This window comes from Hypanus sabinus, chromosome 16 (assembly GCF_030144855.1).
Source record: "Hypanus sabinus isolate sHypSab1 chromosome 16, sHypSab1.hap1, whole genome shotgun sequence".
In the NCBI taxonomy this organism is placed as follows: Eukaryota; Metazoa; Chordata; class Chondrichthyes; order Myliobatiformes; family Dasyatidae; genus Hypanus; species Hypanus sabinus.
This window is the reverse complement of record NC_082721.1, coordinates 25632727-25650705: the sequence shown is the minus strand read 5'-3', so window position 1 is coordinate 25650705 and position 17979 is coordinate 25632727. Positions and strand designations below refer to the sequence as shown.

Here is a 17979-nt window from a genome sequence, read left to right as displayed (position 1 = left end):
GGTCACCGAATTACAGGAAGGATATTAATAAAGTTGAAAGAGTGCAGAGAAGGTTTACAAGAATGTTGCTGGGGCTTGAGAAGCTGAGTGACAGAGAAAGGTTGAATAGATTAGGACTTTATTCCCTGGAGCATAGAAGAATGAGGGGAGGTTTGATAGAGGTATATAAAATTATGATGGGTATAGATAGAGTGAATGCAAGCCGGCTTTTTCCACTGAGCCTAGGGGAGAAAAAACCCAGAGGACATGGGTTAAGGGTGAAGGGGGAAAAGTTTAAAGGGAACATTAGGAGGGGCTTCTTCACACAGAGAGTGGTGGGAGTGTGGAATGAGCTGCCAGTTGAAGTGGTGAATATGGGCTCACTTTTGACATTTAAGAGAAACTTGGACAGGTATATAGAGGAGAGGGGTTTGGAGGGATATGGCCCAGGTGCAGGTCAGTGGGACTAGGCAGAGAAATGGTTTGGCACAGCCAAGAAGGGCCGAAGGGCCTGTTTCTGTGCTGTAATGTTCTATGGTTCTATGGCCATGGTTGTTTTTGGCAAGGTTTTCTACAGAAGTAGATTGCCATTGCTCCTTCCGGGCAGGGTCTTTACAAATTGGGTGACCCCAGCCATTATCAATGCTCTGCAGAGATTGTCTGCCTGATGTTGGTGGTCACATAACCAGAACTTGTGATATGCACCAGCTGCTCATATGGCCATCCACCACCCGCTCCATGGTTTCATGTGACCGTGATTGGGTGAGGGATGGAGTTGCTAAGCAGGTGCTATACCTTGCCCAAGGATGACCTGCAAGCTAGCAGAGGGAAGGAGGCCTTGCACTTCCTTTGGTAGGGACATACCTCTACCCTGCTATCTATACCTGAGTATAGTATATATAAATACCTATTTGAGTTTGTCACCAAAAGTGCTTTTACTAATAGTGACAATTTCTTCTCATTTGCAATCACCTGATGTTATAGAAAAATAATGCCATACATTTCATTAGTTCAATTTGTGTAAATTCATTTGTTTCTTAATAAATTAAATATGTTTGCTATGCAGAGTTTTAAAAACAAATTGCCTTCGGCTGTGAGAGGGAACAGGATTTGAGGAGGCCTCCCGAGGCAGCACATTTGCACCTGATGAGGCTTGGTGGTTTAGTTCCTTAGTCTGATCTGGGTGAAATGAATCTCCAAATTGCTTAAATAGATTTGGAAAACTCGAGCACATAAATGATTTTAGGCGTGATGGTGTGATGCTGCTTATAATCTGCAGTCAGCTTACACTTGTACTGGTAGAAACTTCACGCTGTCACAGACACCAAATACAGAGGCAAACTGTAAAACAAGTGTCGTAAATGTATTTTTTTATGGAAGGGTTGTTTCACAAATAGTTCATGATTGTGGAGTGAATTTGAGTTTAATTTGTTGGTATTTTTGGTAATCTGCATGAATTCAGTGTGGAGAAGTATGAGGAGCTGACATTTGGATGGACCACTGTGGAAGGTCAGTATACAATTAAACAAGACACTTTTGGAAAGTAGATACGAAGAGACACACAAACATGGTTATCCAAGCTGATTTGTGGTTAAAGGACTGGGCTGAATCAGGACGAAAGGTTGGGTGGATCTTAAGGATGGGACAGCTGTTTCAAGAAGTCATTGGGGAAATTTGCTCCATGGTCCTCTGGTCACAACCGATAGGCAGGCTGCAGGATAGAAAGATGCTCCCCACTGCAAGATTACCTGCCCTGAGCGACTTAATCTCTGGAATACAAAAGGAAATCGAGATTCAGTGTCTTGTTTAGACTCCATCTAGAGCAGACAAGGAGCATTTCTTAACTGATTGTGCTGTCTTGCAGAAACCTCTTTTGAAGTTTATCTATATTTAGCTACAGTCGTCGTTTAAACTAACTATAACTGCCAATATGGACACATGATCATATTAATGACTTCTAAGACTGGTTAGTTTTATAAATCATTCTGCGAACTACTTCCGTTTTCCACCTCTCACCTTTCTTTCACCACCCTAAATGTTGTTTATTTTTGTCTTTAGAAGCCATTCTGCTACCTGTCCTGTGACTCTGGGCATTAACTATTGTATTTTATATTATCAAAGGTCTTTCATGGAAGACTTCCATGAGATTGGCCAAACGCGACCTTTACTTTTTGAATCCATATTGTATCTCACAGAATTGCCGTTTGTTGGCCAACCTAATTAATTAAAGGGGATGTTTGTGAGCTGGTTTGAGTCGCTCGAGTCACAGTGTTCTACTTCGACCAAATTGCATTCATCCTTTCTTAGTTCTGATGAAGGATCTTCAACCCAAAGCATTAACTGAGTTTTCTTTCCACCGATGCTGCTTGACTGACTGGGCTGTCCCAGCATTTCTGTTATTGAGTCTGTTATTGTGGTGTGGCTATTCTACAGAGCTTTTGTCTTTAAAAACCAAGGATTTTGACTTTGATAATGGAATGATATAGAGAGGTACCATCTAAGAAATGTTGGGAAATTGCTGCTGTGTACCTTGTAGACTGTGGATACTTCAGCCATTGTTACAGAAATGGCCCAGTGTTAAGCAGAAAGGTCTCTAAATGCATGGACACTAGGTATAATTTTAGTTTTCTGCAAGTCTTTTCACACTAATCTCGGAATGCTTGTAAATGTGGAATCTTAGATTATGAAATAATCCTTGGCTACCACAAGAGCAAAGTCTCTCAAACATTGGGCTGCCCATGGCTGTAAGTGGGAGCATCTGAGGCTGGAAAATGGTGTTGGGATTTCATGCTGACTCTCTATTGTATGTGGGAAATTCTTCCTGTTTGTGTGGATCTCCAGCCTTAGAAATCCGACTTGTTCAAATCCAGATGAAGTGCAAGGTGGGTGAGACTCTGGGCCAGTAATGAAGTGTTCATCTATGGAGCAGGTTTTCAATAAAATAAAAGCTAAGCTCGAGTGTGAATTAAAAATTAGCTACAACTTAAGACGCTGTCCTGGATTAAAAACTCTTTCTGGAAATCAAAATGCAGATGGTGCAGATGCATTTATCATCTCTACTGTGCAATATTTAACATGGTTGAATCAGTATATCTGCCTGTATACTGATGGCAGTATAAGTGGAGATGGCTCTTTTGTTTAGAAGTGCAAATGTGTTATTTTAATATTTGGTTGCGGTACTGATGAGGCTATGGAGTTAAGGACTGATATGTTGGGATGGATGATTGGTTGGATTAAGTCTGTTGCTGTATGGTCATTCTTGCTTTCCACTTCCTCTCCTTGCTTCGTGCTCTCTGTTCTCTGAATTTTGACCCAATTTATATCTAACCTTTCCAATGTAAAGTCATCAGCTTTCCACCATGTTGTCTAACCTGCTGAGCTCCTTTCACTATTGATAGGATTTTGTCATCTCAATTTATCAAAAGAGAGTAAGAGCAGGTGTGCTGAGCCGTAGAGGGACTGAATGCTTCCTCTGTAAATTATTCCATGTACAGAATGGCTCTCACATGGTTTTCTTCAGAGCAAGATTAAGTGCTTTCTTTCTCGTGATTTCAGATGTTTTTTGGGATGTCTTGCTCCACCCCTGCATGCCCTCGGCCACCCAGCTTCTTACTGTCCTTGGTGTGGCTAGGCATGTTCCCCACAGAGTGGGAAAGTTTCAGGTTTGATTGCTAAATTGGCACTGAGCCTGGACATTTGATTGACTGCGCACTCGGTGTCTGCGCTGAACTCCCAGGGATTATTGTGATACGTATTTGCTGAGGATTGCACATTATTTCTTCTCTGGTAACTAGGCAGACAATGCCCGGAAGCAATATGAGCCCGACAGCATTTAGGATTGGGCTAAAAACTGGCAAGTGACATTGATGCCACAGCACATGTGGTAAAAAGTAACCAAATCTAACAAGACAATATTCAAATGACCTCCACAAGGATTCAAAGTCAGGACCACAGCTAAATCCCCCACCGTTAATATTCCAACATAATGGTTGTGATCACCTTTGAACTGAAATATTGCTGGACCAGCCTGGCAATCTCTGGCTCCAAATGCAGGTCCAAAGCTCCATATACTGTATCGCGTGTTTCTGCTTACTTTCCAGTTCTTTGTGTTAGCGGCAAGGGAGTAAGACACATGTAAGAATGCTCTCCCAGCATGCAGCGACTTAACTGATGAAGGTGCCTATCACTGTTGAGGATAAACCAGCCTTTTTCACTTGTATCCCCATCATCCTGAACTTCCTTTAGCAATGTATACAGTAACTTCACTGTGTACGGTGTACCAAACACACTGCAACAATTTGATAAAGCTTCTGTGATGGTTCCTTCATCATTTATTTTACTTACTGCCCTTTACGCCGCTGGCATTTAGGGCAGCAATGAAGATCCTCCATTTCTGTCTGACTATATGGTCGCACACAGGTATAGTAGGATTCTTCATTGCTGTTTCCATATTTTTTTTACATTGAGGGTTGTTAGCCCTGAGCTGAGCCCCCAAAACTGGAGGATGTGTGATCCACTCTTAGTTTGGCCTCTTCTCTTTGACCTGTTTGGCATGGCCAAAGCACAAGGCCCTGACTCCAGCCAACATAGCTCTCTGGGTCATTGAGGCACGCAAGCCTCCAAACCCAACGGTGCGGTTATGATTCTCTTGGAGGACCTTCGTCGTCACCAGGCCAAAATCATGAAACCCCCACTGTAAGAGCAATATGCAAGTTCATTCACTTCAAAGCCTTTAGTGGTTTATAAAGGCAGTTCTAAACCAGCTTCTTGAGCAATTAGTAATGGACATTAAATAATGCTGTTGTTAAGTGCCCAACATCCATGAGAAAAAGAACAAATAAGCTGGTACTGGGTAACATCTATTTTCACCCTTTTCAGTGTGTCTCAAAGTGTTTAAAATTTAGTTTCTGAAGTATAGTTGTTATGTAATAGCAAAGCCGTTAGCACAGAGAATTCTCAAATCAGTGATTGGAAAATAACCTGTTTTTAAAATGTCATTTATTTGGATATTGGCTGACATGCTGTGGGGTAAAACCTTGTTCTTCAAAATGGTGGTGTGGAGCTCTTTGCATCCACTATTTGAAAGGCAGTGTCACTGCCAATGGATGTCTCCTCAGAATTGTCAACCCAGGTGGTGTGCTCAGGTCTGTGAAGTGGGAAAAGAACTTGGCAGTCTAGCTCAGAAGGTAGAACATTGTGCTGATTAAGGGCTGTAAAATTGCAGATGTCATTCCACTCTTTAAGTGAGAGAATGAGAAAAAAGGAAATTATAACCAGTTAGCCTGGCTTCAGCGGTTGGGAAGACGTTGAGTCCATTATTAAGGATGAGGTTTTGGGGTCCTTGGAGAAGCATGTTAAAGTAGGCCAAAGTTAGCATAGTTTCATTAAGGAGAAATCTTTCTTGACAAATCTGTTGAAATTCTTTGAGCAAATAACAGGCAGGATAGACAAAGGAGAGTCAGTGGAAGTTGTTTACTTGGATTTTCAGAAGGTCTTTGTCAAGGTGCAGCACATAAAGCTTCTCAACAAGATAAGAGCCCATGGTATTACAGGGAAGATATTAGCATGGATAGAAGGTTGGTTGACTGGAAGGAGGAAAAGAATTGGAATAAAGGGGACCTGTTCTATTTGGCTGCCGGTGACAAGTGGTGTTCCGCTGGAGTCGATAATTGGGACGACTACTCTTCACTTTATATGTCAGTGATTTGGATGACGGAATGGATGATCTTGTGGCCAAGTTTGTGATGATACAAAGATAGATAGAAGGGCAGGTGGTGTTGAGTAAACAGAAGCTGCAGAGGTTTTAGACGGTTTACGAGAATGGGCAAGGAAGTGGCAGATGGAATACAGTGTCAGGAAGTGTGTGGTCATGCATTTTGGGAGAAGGAATAAAGGCCTAGATTATTTTCTAAAAGAGGAGAAAATTTCAAAATCAGAATTGCAAAGGGATTTGGGAGCTATTGTGCGGGGTTCCCGAAAGATTAACTTGCAGGTCGAGTCAGTGATAAGGAAGGCCAATGCAATGTTACCATTCATTTTGAAGAGCAAGGGGATGATGGTGGGACTTTATAAGGCGTTGGTCAGACCACCACACTTGGAATTTTGTGAGTAGTGTTGGGCCCCTTATCTAAGAAAAGTTGTGTTGGCATTGAAGAGGGTCCGGAGAGATTCACAAGAATGATTCAGGGAATAAAGGAGTGAACATATGAGGAGTGCTTAATGGCTCTGGGCCTGTACTCACTGGAGTTTAGAAGAATGAGGGTGGGGGTGGGGAATCTCATTCAAACTTATTGAATATTGAAAGGCCTGGATAGAGTGGATGTGGAGAGTATGTTTTTTACAGTGGATGAATCTAGGACCAGAGGGCATACCCTCAGAAACATTTTCTTTAGGCAAAAGGTGGTGGATCTGTGGCATTCATTCTCACAGAAGGTTGTGGAGGCCAAGTCATTGGATGTACTTAAAGAGGAGTTTGTAAGGTTCTTGGTTAGTCAGGGTGTCAAGGTTATGAGGAGAATGGGGTTGAGAGAGATAATAAATCAGACATGATGAAATGGCAGAGTCAAACTTGATGAGATGAATGTCATAATTCTGCTCCTAATTCTTATGGTCTAATGAAAAAATTCCTAATGAAAAAAGCTGAAAACATCCTAGAGATGTGGTATCATGTTCCTCGGACAGCAGCCTTTACTCCCGATTATTCTCCTTTTTATCCCCAGCACTCTTTGAATCAAAGGCTTATTTTTTTTTTATCCTTTTGCTACCAGATGCCTGGGGTGACCCAAGGCTTAGACTTGGAACCTGCACCGTCCCAGGTACATCGTTGCGGAGGGGAGACTATGGCCAAGATTCAGGCCCACCTTCAGCAGATGAACCATCAGATCCAGGCTCAGACTTTTGCAGTGCAGAAACAGACGCAGCAACAACAGTTCCAGAGGCTCAAGGTAAGACTGATTCGAGGAACCATCTGTACACCCAACGTGATTTTGACAGAAGAAGGGTCTCAGCCCGAAACAATGACTATCGATTCATTTCCATAGATACTGCCTGACCTGCTGGAGTTCCTCCAGCATTTTGTGTGCGTTGCTTTAGCTTGTATTCCAGCTGTCATTTTGAAGACTCTTGCTGGAAAATAAGCTTTGGCTATGAACAAGCTGTACCAGAGCATTTACATCTCACCTTGAGATGTGAATAATAGCTTGCATTTTTTTTCTCTCTTCACAAAAAGTTGGACAAATTTAACCTGGCTAATTATCAAATCTTAATAATCAGCAAAATGATGAAAGATTTTGACAGCTCTAGCGAAGTATAAAGTAAATTTATTATCAAAGTACACATTTGTCACCATATACAACCCTGAGATTCAATTTCTTGCAGGCATTCACAGTAAGTAGAAGAAACACAGTAGACTCAATGACCGACTGCACCCAACAGGATGGACAAGCAATCAATCTGTGCAAAAGATGAAAAATTGTACAAACAAGTAGGACTCACTTGATAATATCGTGCTCACTGATGCCCAGTGGTTCCAGACCTCACTGATACAAATGGGGACCAAAGAACTGAATTCTGGGCTTGAGGCATTTAGGAGCTCTGGTAAAACTGTGAAGTCTGGGGTCATCAAAGAGAAATAGTTCACCATGCAGAAAGAAAGGCATCTGTGTTTGTTAGAGGTCAATCACCTAAAACTCAGGACATTTTTGGGAGTTTGTCCTTGGCCCAACTCTCTTCTGCACCTTCACTGGTGCATTCCTTCCAGTGCAAAGTCAGAAAAGGAATGCTCTTTAATGATTTCACAATGTTCAGTTCCATTCACAACTTCTTAGCAAGTGAACCAGTCCACACTAGAGGACATTTAGACTTGGGCTAAAACTGGCAAGTGGCATTTGCACCATAAAAGTGGTGTGCATTGCCCACTCCAATAAGAAAGGGTGTCTAACCACCAGCCCTTGAAATTATAGAGCAGAGAATAGTATTTCACAGGGAGGAGTGTGAGATTATGTTGGACCTGTACACTGTATGGCTCAGGTTTTTGCCAGAGTCTCTGTGCAACAGCCCCAGGATGTGTTGCTTACAGCAGTTGACTCTTAGCTCAAGCATCTTTTGGTATTCATTGTCACAACTAAGACTGAGCTTTAAAATTTCTATGCTCCGTATAACATCTAGGCAATATGTCACATTCTTCAAACCATTGAAGATTTTAATTGGGTGGAGTTGTTCTCCAATTTTGGCAATTTACTGGCAAGTGTTTCGTCGCCATGCAAGGAGACATGTTCAGTTGATTGTGGTTTGTCCTCCAAATGCTTGGCCTTTGTATATCTTTCAGTCCGCTGATCAGACGTCATTTCGGAACCTCAGTGGTGATGTGGGGAGGAAATCTCATTGCTGATTGGCTGTGTGTTGAACCTCTTGCAGATTATTTCCAACTGAAGTTTTTGCTAGACACTGTCCTCCTCCACATCCTCCAACTTATTTTAGCTGATAATATGACTGGAGTTGGGTCAGGTGGATCAAGATGGGAATCACATGGACAGGGCAGCCAAACTGAAGGAAAGACATGCTTGAATGGTCCAAAGTAAATTTATTATCTAAGTACACATATGTCAACCCTGAGATCCATTCTCTTGCAGGCTTACTCAATAAATCCGTAATAGAATTATATCCATATAGAATCCATGAAAGACTGCGCCAAGTTGAACATTCAACCTGTGTGCAAAAGTTAACAAACTTTGCAAGTACAAAAAAGAAAGAATTAATAATAAGCAATAAATATCAGGAACCTGAGATGAAGAGTCCCTGAAAGTGACTCCATAGCTCAGACTGCTGTAGTGAGATCTCAGTGAACACTCCAGCCAGGTGATTGGCACAGGGCTTTAGTATAGGAGGCTGGATGCTTTTTGTGGGATCACCCTCCTGAAGGCTGCTCACGTGTCGGCCTCAGAGACTGAAATAACAGGATCATCGGGGACTGTGGGTTGTGGTTACCTTGCCTTCTAGGTAAACGTTGATCTACTTTTGCCACTACTTATTAATATTACTGTAAACTGAATATTTCTCAGACGTGGTCACGTCCCTTGGGGGAAGTTGGTGAGTAATATGGTGAGCACTAGCATAAGTACAGAAGGGCCAATGTGCACTATGCAAGTGCATTACTTGCTGAAAGGGGCCTTGCAGTTTAACCAGGACTATGCTTCTAAGTCTGTTCTCAGAAGATCCCTGGAGATAACGTTTCCTATACCTTGTCCACACAGGATTTGAAAAAATTGCATCACAGAATTGGAGAATATTTAAATAGAATTCATGCGTTCATGAGCATGCATGTCTACCCACGTTTGCGTACATATTCATTTGTGAATGCATTTAGGCGTGAGGTGTGTTTGAGTTTTTTAAGTTTTTGCCATGCTGCAGGTTTCATGTAAGAAAAGACTGCCTAATTGTTTTCAAGTTATGGTAGCAACACCATCATGACTTGTATAGCCTTAGTTGACTGAGTAGTTAGGTAATCTTGTCAGATCCTTAGATTGTCAGGGTAGCTGGACCATAAAATCCAGGCCAATTAGAGGGCAAATTTTGCACAGTTGTTCTCTCACCTCCTTGAGCTAAGATGACATCTAAACAAGCCCTTATTACTTTTTAAAACATTTAAGATATTTTATCATTTAATTTAATAATGTCCGTCTTTCCCAGCAGCGAACCTTCTATATGAATTCAGTCTGCATTTACTGCAGATCCATGATCCACAAGAAGTTATAATACCCAGTGAAGACCTGTCCCTGTATAACCCAAATTGAAATAATCTATCATCGTCAATAGCTTGCCCATTGTCTTCTTATTCCTACAGTATTAGGACCAGGTTTCTCATTGTAATATTTAAAGCTCAGTTTTAGCCAATCTGATGGGTTGCAATTTCTAAATATGACATTAGCAAGGGGTTTGAACAAGCAGAAAATGTTGTGCTCTGTTTTCTACAGAATAGTCCTGTTAATACAACCTCATACGTTATTAGTGTGCTTTTCAGGTGGAAGATGCCTTGTCATACCTGGACCAGGTTAAGATGCAGTTTGGGAACAACCCGGCCGTTTACAATGAGTTCCTTGACATCATGAAGGAATTTAAATCTCAAAGGTATGCAGGCAACCTCAGAGCATTGCCAGCTCAAACTGTTGGGCACAATTTGAGCCACTGCTGTCTCATCTACTCATTGTTCAACTCGTTCATTTAATGTGTTGGGAATTCAGGAGATTTGAAAAAGTTGCTGAGTAACAATGTTGGCTCAATTATTAAGTCCTTTTATGATGTGTGCTATAACACAAATATGATGAATGATGTTTTTAATACAAGGAATCTAGTCTAAAAATTTGAGCTTGGCTGTTCCAGTTGATGGTGGGGAGAAACAAAGGGTATGGAATCAAGGGTTCTGGCCCCACAGAAAGCTGTGTGTTCTGGAGATCAATTGCAGCTTTCAGAAGTGGTGCTGGCAACTTCTTTTAGAATTGGGTTACCAAGAGATATAGAATGAAAGCTAGGAGAAGGAAGGAAGGTAATGAACAGTTAGAAGTCATTTGAGTTATGAAACTGGGTTAAGAGGCCAAAACACAGCCACTTGCTGCTGTATTGCTAATGCGATGTCAGTCATTTCTTATCCGCCTAAATCACACAGTACCATGGCTCTATTTCTCTCTCCAGTCTGGCTTACAGTTTGATTGAATAGATAGTTGAACCCCAAGTGTTTAGTGTCGGGGAACAAAACTGATCATTTTGGAAAACTGATGGAGTTATTGCACTTGTACTGTGAGGGGGTTTGTAGTACTTTAACATGTGAGATTTTCATTACCAAATATTTCTTGTTCTGGATTGCAGCATCGACACTCCTGGTGTAATTAACAGGGTTTCCCGGCTCTTCCAAGGACATCCCGACCTAATTCTGGGATTCAATGCCTTCCTGCCACCCGGATATAGAATAGAGATTCAGAAGAACAAGGCAGTGAGTGTGCATGGACCCACCCCTGCTGAGACTCAGGTGAGTGCATTGGCCGTTGCCTGTGGTCCCCAGCAGAGCTGTCCGTGTCCACGGTAACATTTTGTAATTAAATCCATTAAATAGATGTAGGGGTTGGAACCAGAGGCTTCTGCTGTTTGCCTCTTCATTGTTGACCTTTTGTGGCTGCTTCTTTCTGAAAGGTTGTAATCAATGTTCCCTCTAATTTGTAATGGTCAGTATGTGCAAAAAGCTTGTGCTGTGCCATGTTTTGCCCAGCATGTGCGCACTGAATTTTTAAGTGGAATTAAACCCAAAGCTACTCTCAGGATAATAAACTCCCAAGTCCAGTTTGTAGATTATCGCTTATTAGAAATAAAATAATGGTCAATAAGAACTATGATCTCTGAGTTTGATTAATTTCACTCTCGTTCATGGGCACTCTTGCAGAACGTAGGTGGTAGACTTATAGCGGGTAATGAAGGATTTTCTTGCCTGAGCTTTTGCACAGCATTCATGTGTGATTTGCTTGCTAAATAATGCTTCAAAAAGTCAAGTTTCTGAATATCATTCCACTCTTCCCACTTGTAAATTCTCCAGCAATTTTTGCAACACGACAATACACGCAGGTAACACCAGTTTCTGTGTTGAACATTAATATTTCTCATAGCTGCACGTTCCTGGCTTCATGAGCTTTTGGTGTTGCAGTTGGTATTGTTTCATCAGGCTATTCCACTTTAAATGATCTAGTAGTTATTTTGCGCTTCACTGTCCTTGCGTCTTTGGAATTCAACATAGTAAATCAATAATTTCTTCAATAAAAACAGTATAAATAACCTAATTCTAAAATCTGCAAACAAATTGTCACAAATTCCACATTGTCAATGCCATCACCACAAAAAGAAATGTGATTGTGTGTGATCATGAAGTATACGTAACATGCCAATAAGGTAGAGTGTGACCAACTTCTTTGTCCAGTTTAAATTCCTTTGTGTTCTAGTAGCAAAAGAGCGCGCACACCTTAGAGGGAACATTGGTTATATTCTCCCATAGCTGAGTCTCTATTAATGCTGTGTTGTATGCTATATCTAGATAGTCCTGGGCTTAATGTGGCTCTGTAATGGCATCCTGACTCAGTAGTCTGATTCCTTCCTTCCACTCTTCCACAGGTGCTGTCTGAGGCAGCACACGAGCGTGCATCTGCCGCTCCCACCAATGCCGCCGTAGCTCCCGCTGCCCGTGCCGATCCTTCTCCAACCCAGAGCCCTCTGGTGGGCCACAAGGACGAGCACACAGACCGCCGTTCAATCCGCGAAGACTCCACTCCACGTTTGCTGGATCACCATGACGAGCTGACATCCAATGATCCACACCCCGTGGAGTTTGACAACGCAATTAGTTATGTGAATAAAATCAAAAACCGTTACTTGGAACGTCCGGAGGTTTACAAGTCCTTTTTGGAGATTCTACACACCTACCAGGTAAAACCATTTTAACTAACTCGGGGATTCTTCAGTACAGCTTTTATTTGTGTATCCCCTTTAGATATTAAAAATCCGAATGTTCACAAGAAGGTTATCAAGGATCATGTTATTAAAGGATACTGGGATAGGTGATGAAAAAGTTCTGACAGATTGTTGATTTAGAGACGATCATAATCAAGGAAAGAGATAAGCAGGGTGAGGAAGAGTTTTACAAACCTTTTGGTCTTGATTGCAGAAAGCATTGAAAGTGGTGGTTCAATTAAGTTGAATGATATTTAAGAGGGCAGAATTGGAGGGTGGACTGGATATTTCAGAAGGTTATGGACTGGAGGAAGAGGAAATTGTAGAGATGAGGGGAGACCAGAGTGGGATCTGAAAACAAAGTCGGGGATTTAAAAAAATGAGATGTTCTTTAAATAATGGCCTTTGTAAGTTAGCCAGCACAGGCACAAGCTGGGACATGGGCAGCAGAGTTTTTGACGACTTCGTGTTCATTTAGCAAGAAAACTAAGCACATGCTTTGGATTTCCTGCAGACCCTATTCTTTCCGCAGTAAGCGGTCTGTAAGATGTTCTGTAAGTAGGTAGGTGTTGTGCATATGGGGTGATGGGCAACATCTCAGTCAGCACAGAACTTCCAAAGAGAAGTTAACAGGTGTAGAAGTGAGGCTTATCTTATTGAAACTACATGAAGCAGAAACAGATGGAAAGGATGAGCAAGTGATATTAATATTTGTTAGATTATAAGTGCTTGGAACTGATAGAAGGATTGAGCAAATCTTGGAATCCTGGAGCTTATACTGAGCTCATATCATTCCGTGGCAAGAAGCCTATTTTGTCTATATCTTGTTTTCATAAAGGAAAGCAATCAACCATGTTTCTGATGTTTTAAAAAAAAATCTGAAATCTGGTTTAGTATTTTAATGAAAGTAGCAATTGGTTTTCTCCTCAGAAACATCACACATGATTGCATTTATTCAAATAAATGTGGCATGTTTTCTTAATTTTAAGTTTTAACTGAAGTTATTTAAAATCATTGGAACCTCAGTATGAAGCTAACGCTGGCACTGGAGTTGTAAGTGAAGAGCAGAACTAAATGTAGGTTCTTACCTACTGTTGTAACTACCATGTCAGATGTTTGTTTCACCTTGCATGTAGCTGTAGGTCTTGGATGATTCACCAACTCGTTTCCATCCTTTCTCTGGTACATGTCAATGTTTAGGGGAAAAATAGGGAATATAAGTTTGCATACAATATTAGAATTAGCAGTGTGCTTGGGAGAGGAAGGAAGTTGTACATTGGTTGAAGAATTAAGTGGGTAATTAAGAATTGTGTCACAAACAAACACAAGGACTTCAATCAGAAATATGAGGTAATCTGGATTCGGAGGTCAATTGAGCAAGTGTGTACTTAATAGGTTACTATAAAGAGTAGTTATAAAGATCTTGGTGGCAAAAAGGTTAGATATAGTAATTAAGAAGACACATGGATCCTGAAGGTGGTAGGACTGGTAGATTTAGTATTTAAGAAAGCATGGTTTCCCTGGTTTTTGTGATTGAAACATAAAAAGAGATGTCATGCTAGAAATTAATAAAGCAGCCTTTGAGCAATTTGCATCTGCACATGATAGGATGGATGTGATAGTTTTAGAAACCTGCAGAGGTTATTTTCAGAAGTGCATGGTTTCAAAGATGCTTGCTGGACTGGAAAATTTTAGCTATGGGGGAAAATTGGTTTTGTTTATTTTGGGACCAAAAAAATCAAACAATTTAATTGAGTTTTACCAGATCAAAATGGGTCTTTACAGAGTGAACAGGAAGGATTTGTACAATAATTAGTTGTTTGAATGATTGGCAGGAGTTGAAGAAAATGTTTTCTGGGAAAAGGTCTGAAACTCTTGGCTGAAAGGTAGACTTTCTTGCCACATGTGAAGATTATTGAGACATAGAATGTAGAATTAATCTGACTAGCTCTTTTTTGGTTGGTTTGGACAAAATGGATAATTGGTCTTTCCATGCCATGAACTTTAATGGTTTTATAAAGGAGATGCCAATGGGACTCTGGATAATTTCTTCTGTAGAGAATGTTGAAGCTTTGAAGTAATGAAAGGCTTTGATTAGGTCAATACAAGTCTGTAAGACATGGGAGCAGAATTAGGCTTTTCGGCCCTTTGAGTCCCCTTCAACCCTGTTCTCCTGCCTTCTCCCCATAACATTTCAAGCACTGACAAATCAAGAACCTGTCAACATCCTCCCTAAATGCACCCGATGACCTGGCCTCCACAGCTGCCTGTGGCAACGAATTCTACCACCCTTTGGCTAAAAAAGTTCCTCCTCATCTCCATTCTAAATGGGTGTTCCACTATTCTGAGGTTGTGCCCTTTGGTCCTAAACTCCCCCACTATAGGAAGCATCGTCTTCACGTCCACTCTATCTAGGCCTTTCAACATTTGATGAGGTCCCCCCCATTCTTCAAAGTTCCACTGAGTACAGACCTAGAGCCATCAAATGCTCCTCATATGATAATCCTTTCATTTCTGGAATCATTCTCCTCAGAACTTTGTCTGAATCCTTTCCAATGTCAGCATATCCTTTCTTAGATATAGGGCCTAAAATTGCACACAATACTCAAAGTGAAGCCTTACCAATGCCTTATAAAGACTCGGCAGTACATCCTTGCTTTTATATTCTAGTCCTCTTGAAATGAATGCTAACATTGTCATTGCATTTGCTTTCCTCACCACTGATTCAGTCTTTAGGGACTCCCAAGTCCCTTCGTACCTTGCCTCCTGCCAGTCAGCCAGTCTTCTATCCATTATGGTACCTTTTCTGTAATACCATGGGCTGTTGTTAAGCAGCCTCATGTGCAGCACCCTGTCAAATGCCTGCTGGAAATCCAAGTACATAACATCTACTGAGTCTCCTTTGTCTATCCTGCCTGTTATTCCCTCAAAGAACAACAGGTTTGTCAGGCAAGATTTTCTTTTAAGGAAGCCATGTTGACTTTGACCTATTTTATCGTGTGCTTCTATGTACTCTGGACTTCATCCTTAACAATCGACTCCAGAATCTTCCTAACTACTGAGGTCAGAGTAACAGGCCTATAATTTCCTTTCTTTTGCCTCCCTTTCTTCTTGAAGAGAGGAGTGATGTTTGCAAATTTCCAGCCCTCTGGAACGATGCTGTGATCTACTGATTCTTGAAAGATCATTGCTAATGATTAATAATTTAATAATAGGAATAATTACCTAATGATATCAACATTTAAGAAAAATTTGGGTAGGTACATGGATGGGTGGCGTATGGAGGGCTGTGGTCCAGGTGCAGGTTGTGAGACTAGGCAGATTAATGATTTGTCAAGGACTAGATGGGCCAAAGAGCCTGTTTCTGTGTTGCAGATTTGTCAGGCAAGATTTTCCTTTAAGGTAGCCATGCTGACTATTTCATGTTCCTCCAAGTACTTCCAAAACACATCCTTAAAGATCGACTCCAACATCTTCCCAACTGCTAAGGTCAGGCTAAAAGGCCTATAATTTCCTTTCTTCTGCCTCCCTCCCTTGAAGATTTGATTAACATTTACAGTCTTCCAGTTCTCCAAAATCATACCAGAATAAAGTGATTCCTGAAAGATCATTACTCATACTTCCACAATCTCTTCAGCTACCTCTTTCAGAACCCTGGGGTGTAGTCCATCTGGTCCAGGTGATTTATCTGCCTTCAGACCTTTCAGCTTCCCAAGCACCTTCTCCTTGGTAATAGCAACTACACTCACTTCTACCCCCTGACATTCTCGCACCTCTGGTATCCAACTAGTGTCTTCCACAGTGAAAACTGATGCAAAATTCTCATTCAGTTTGTCTGCCATTTCTTTTTCCCCCATTACTACCTCTCCAGCATCATTTTCCAACAGGCTGATATCTATTCTAGCCTCTCTTTTTATATATCTGAAAAAACTTTTTGTATCCATTTTGATATTATTGATTAGCTTACCTTCATATTTTATCTTTTTCCTCCTTGGGGCTTTTGTTTTTTAGTTGTTTTTAAACTTAAACTTGTGTTTAAGCAACTCCACCAGTAGCCTGTGCCAGTCCTGTTCTTGTATCCTAATGAACACCCATCCTTCTCTTTTGTTAGAAGGAACAGCTCATTGTCAAAGACACCAAGGGAAAACCTTACTGCGGCATGACCGAAGATGAAGTCTTTGCAAAGGTGGCCAACCTGTTCCGAGGCCAGGAAGATCTGTTGACTGAGTTTGGCCAATTTCTACCAGATGCCAAACGATCTCTGGTATGTCACAATTCGCACTGCCTCCCTCCACCTCTCTCCATCATAACTACACTTGAGAACTTTACAAATCTCTCTAGAAAATAGGTATTCATTTTACAGGGTCAAAAATCCAACCCATAAGTTTACCATATAAGGCTCTAGTGTTAAATCCAAATGCTTTCCTCCAAACTGTCACAATGCTGCACCGCAAATTCTGTCAATTTTGTCTGTGGTTCGGTGGTAGTTTATTTTCGAATGAGGAAGACAATTTCATGTTTGGATTACCTGAATGCCCTGATTGGTGTCTATTTCATTGATCTAATTCTTAATTTTAAATCTAAATCTAAAATCTATTTCATTGATTCAGTTTGCAAGTCGATGCACAATGGGTTCATCACAAACACCACCATATCCTGGCTTGTCTATTCCATTCTCCTGCCTGGAGAATTTCATTCACACTCGAGGTGCTTTTATCATGCAATCCAGGCAGTCCAGCTTTGTCAGACGAAGGAAGTGCCGTATTATTACAGGTGGACTCATTTGAGATGAAATTCAATTATTTCATCTGAGTTGTGTTTTCCTGTAACAATGTTGATTTTCAAAGCATGTGATTATCCCCTTACCAACCGTGGAAGTCAAATGCAAGAGGAAAGTTTAGAGTAGATGGCAGGCAATTAGGAGGATTAATATACAGGAAGATCCTGGGGTGCAAGTCCATTGGTCCCTGATAGAGGCAACAAAAATGCATACTGTGGTACAGAAACATTATGGTAGCTCTGCCACTTTTGGTTGAGCCATTGAGTATAAAAGTTGACAAGTCATTTGCAGCCATATAAAGTTTCAGGTAGGCCAAGTTTAGACAATTATGTGCAGTTAACACTTTGGGAACAAATTGGAGACTTTGGAGAGTTTCACCAGGATGTTGTCCAGACTGGAGAGTAATTGCTGTAAGGAGAGCCAATGAAGCAGAATTAGGCCATTGCGTCTGCTCTGTTATTTGATGGTTGATTGATTGTTCCTCTCAATCTCAATCTCCTGCCTTCTCCCCGTGATCATTGACACCCTTACTAATCAAGAACCTTTCAAACTCTGCTTTAAATACACACAATGACATTGATAGGACGCAGAGCTGGGCTGAGAGTGGCAGATGAGAGAGAGGTTGGACAAATTTGGATTGCTGTCTCTGAAGCATTGTGGCTACCTATTTTAGATCCTTAAAATTGTGAGAGGCATGGGGAGCATAGGTTTAAAATGAGGGGTGGAAAGTTTAAAGG

The 17979-nt window shown here is 41.2% G+C and overlaps 1 protein-coding gene and 1 long non-coding RNA gene across 5 annotated transcripts in view; one reads left to right on the top strand and one right to left on the bottom strand.

The window, feature by feature from the left end:
- sin3b (SIN3 transcription regulator family member B) overlaps positions 1-17979 on the top strand; it is a 52137-nt gene that overhangs the window by 1854 nt on the left and 32304 nt on the right. The window contains exons 1-6 of one of the 4 annotated variants that reach the window (XM_059991341.1): positions 6790-6923; positions 7357-7462; positions 9998-10104; positions 10840-10999; positions 12127-12438; positions 16574-16726. In XM_059991341.1, coding sequence (XP_059847324.1) covers positions 7415-7462; positions 9998-10104; positions 10840-10999; positions 12127-12438; positions 16574-16726 — 780 coding nt within the window. In that variant the 5' untranslated portion in view covers positions 6790-6923; positions 7357-7414. Of the gene's footprint in view, positions 1-6746; positions 6924-7356; positions 7463-9985; positions 10105-10839; positions 11000-12126; positions 12439-16573; positions 16727-17979 lie in introns of those variants that run through there. The other 3 variants (XM_059991340.1, XM_059991339.1, XM_059991338.1) reach the window with 3 other exon arrangements.
- The window catches only part of LOC132406116 (uncharacterized), a 33204-nt gene continuing 16621 nt past the window's right edge, over positions 1397-17979 (bottom strand). Inside the window, exon 4 of the long non-coding RNA XR_009516065.1 lies at positions 1397-1748. This is a non-coding gene — a long non-coding RNA (uncharacterized LOC132406116). The remainder of the gene's footprint in view (positions 1749-17979) is intronic.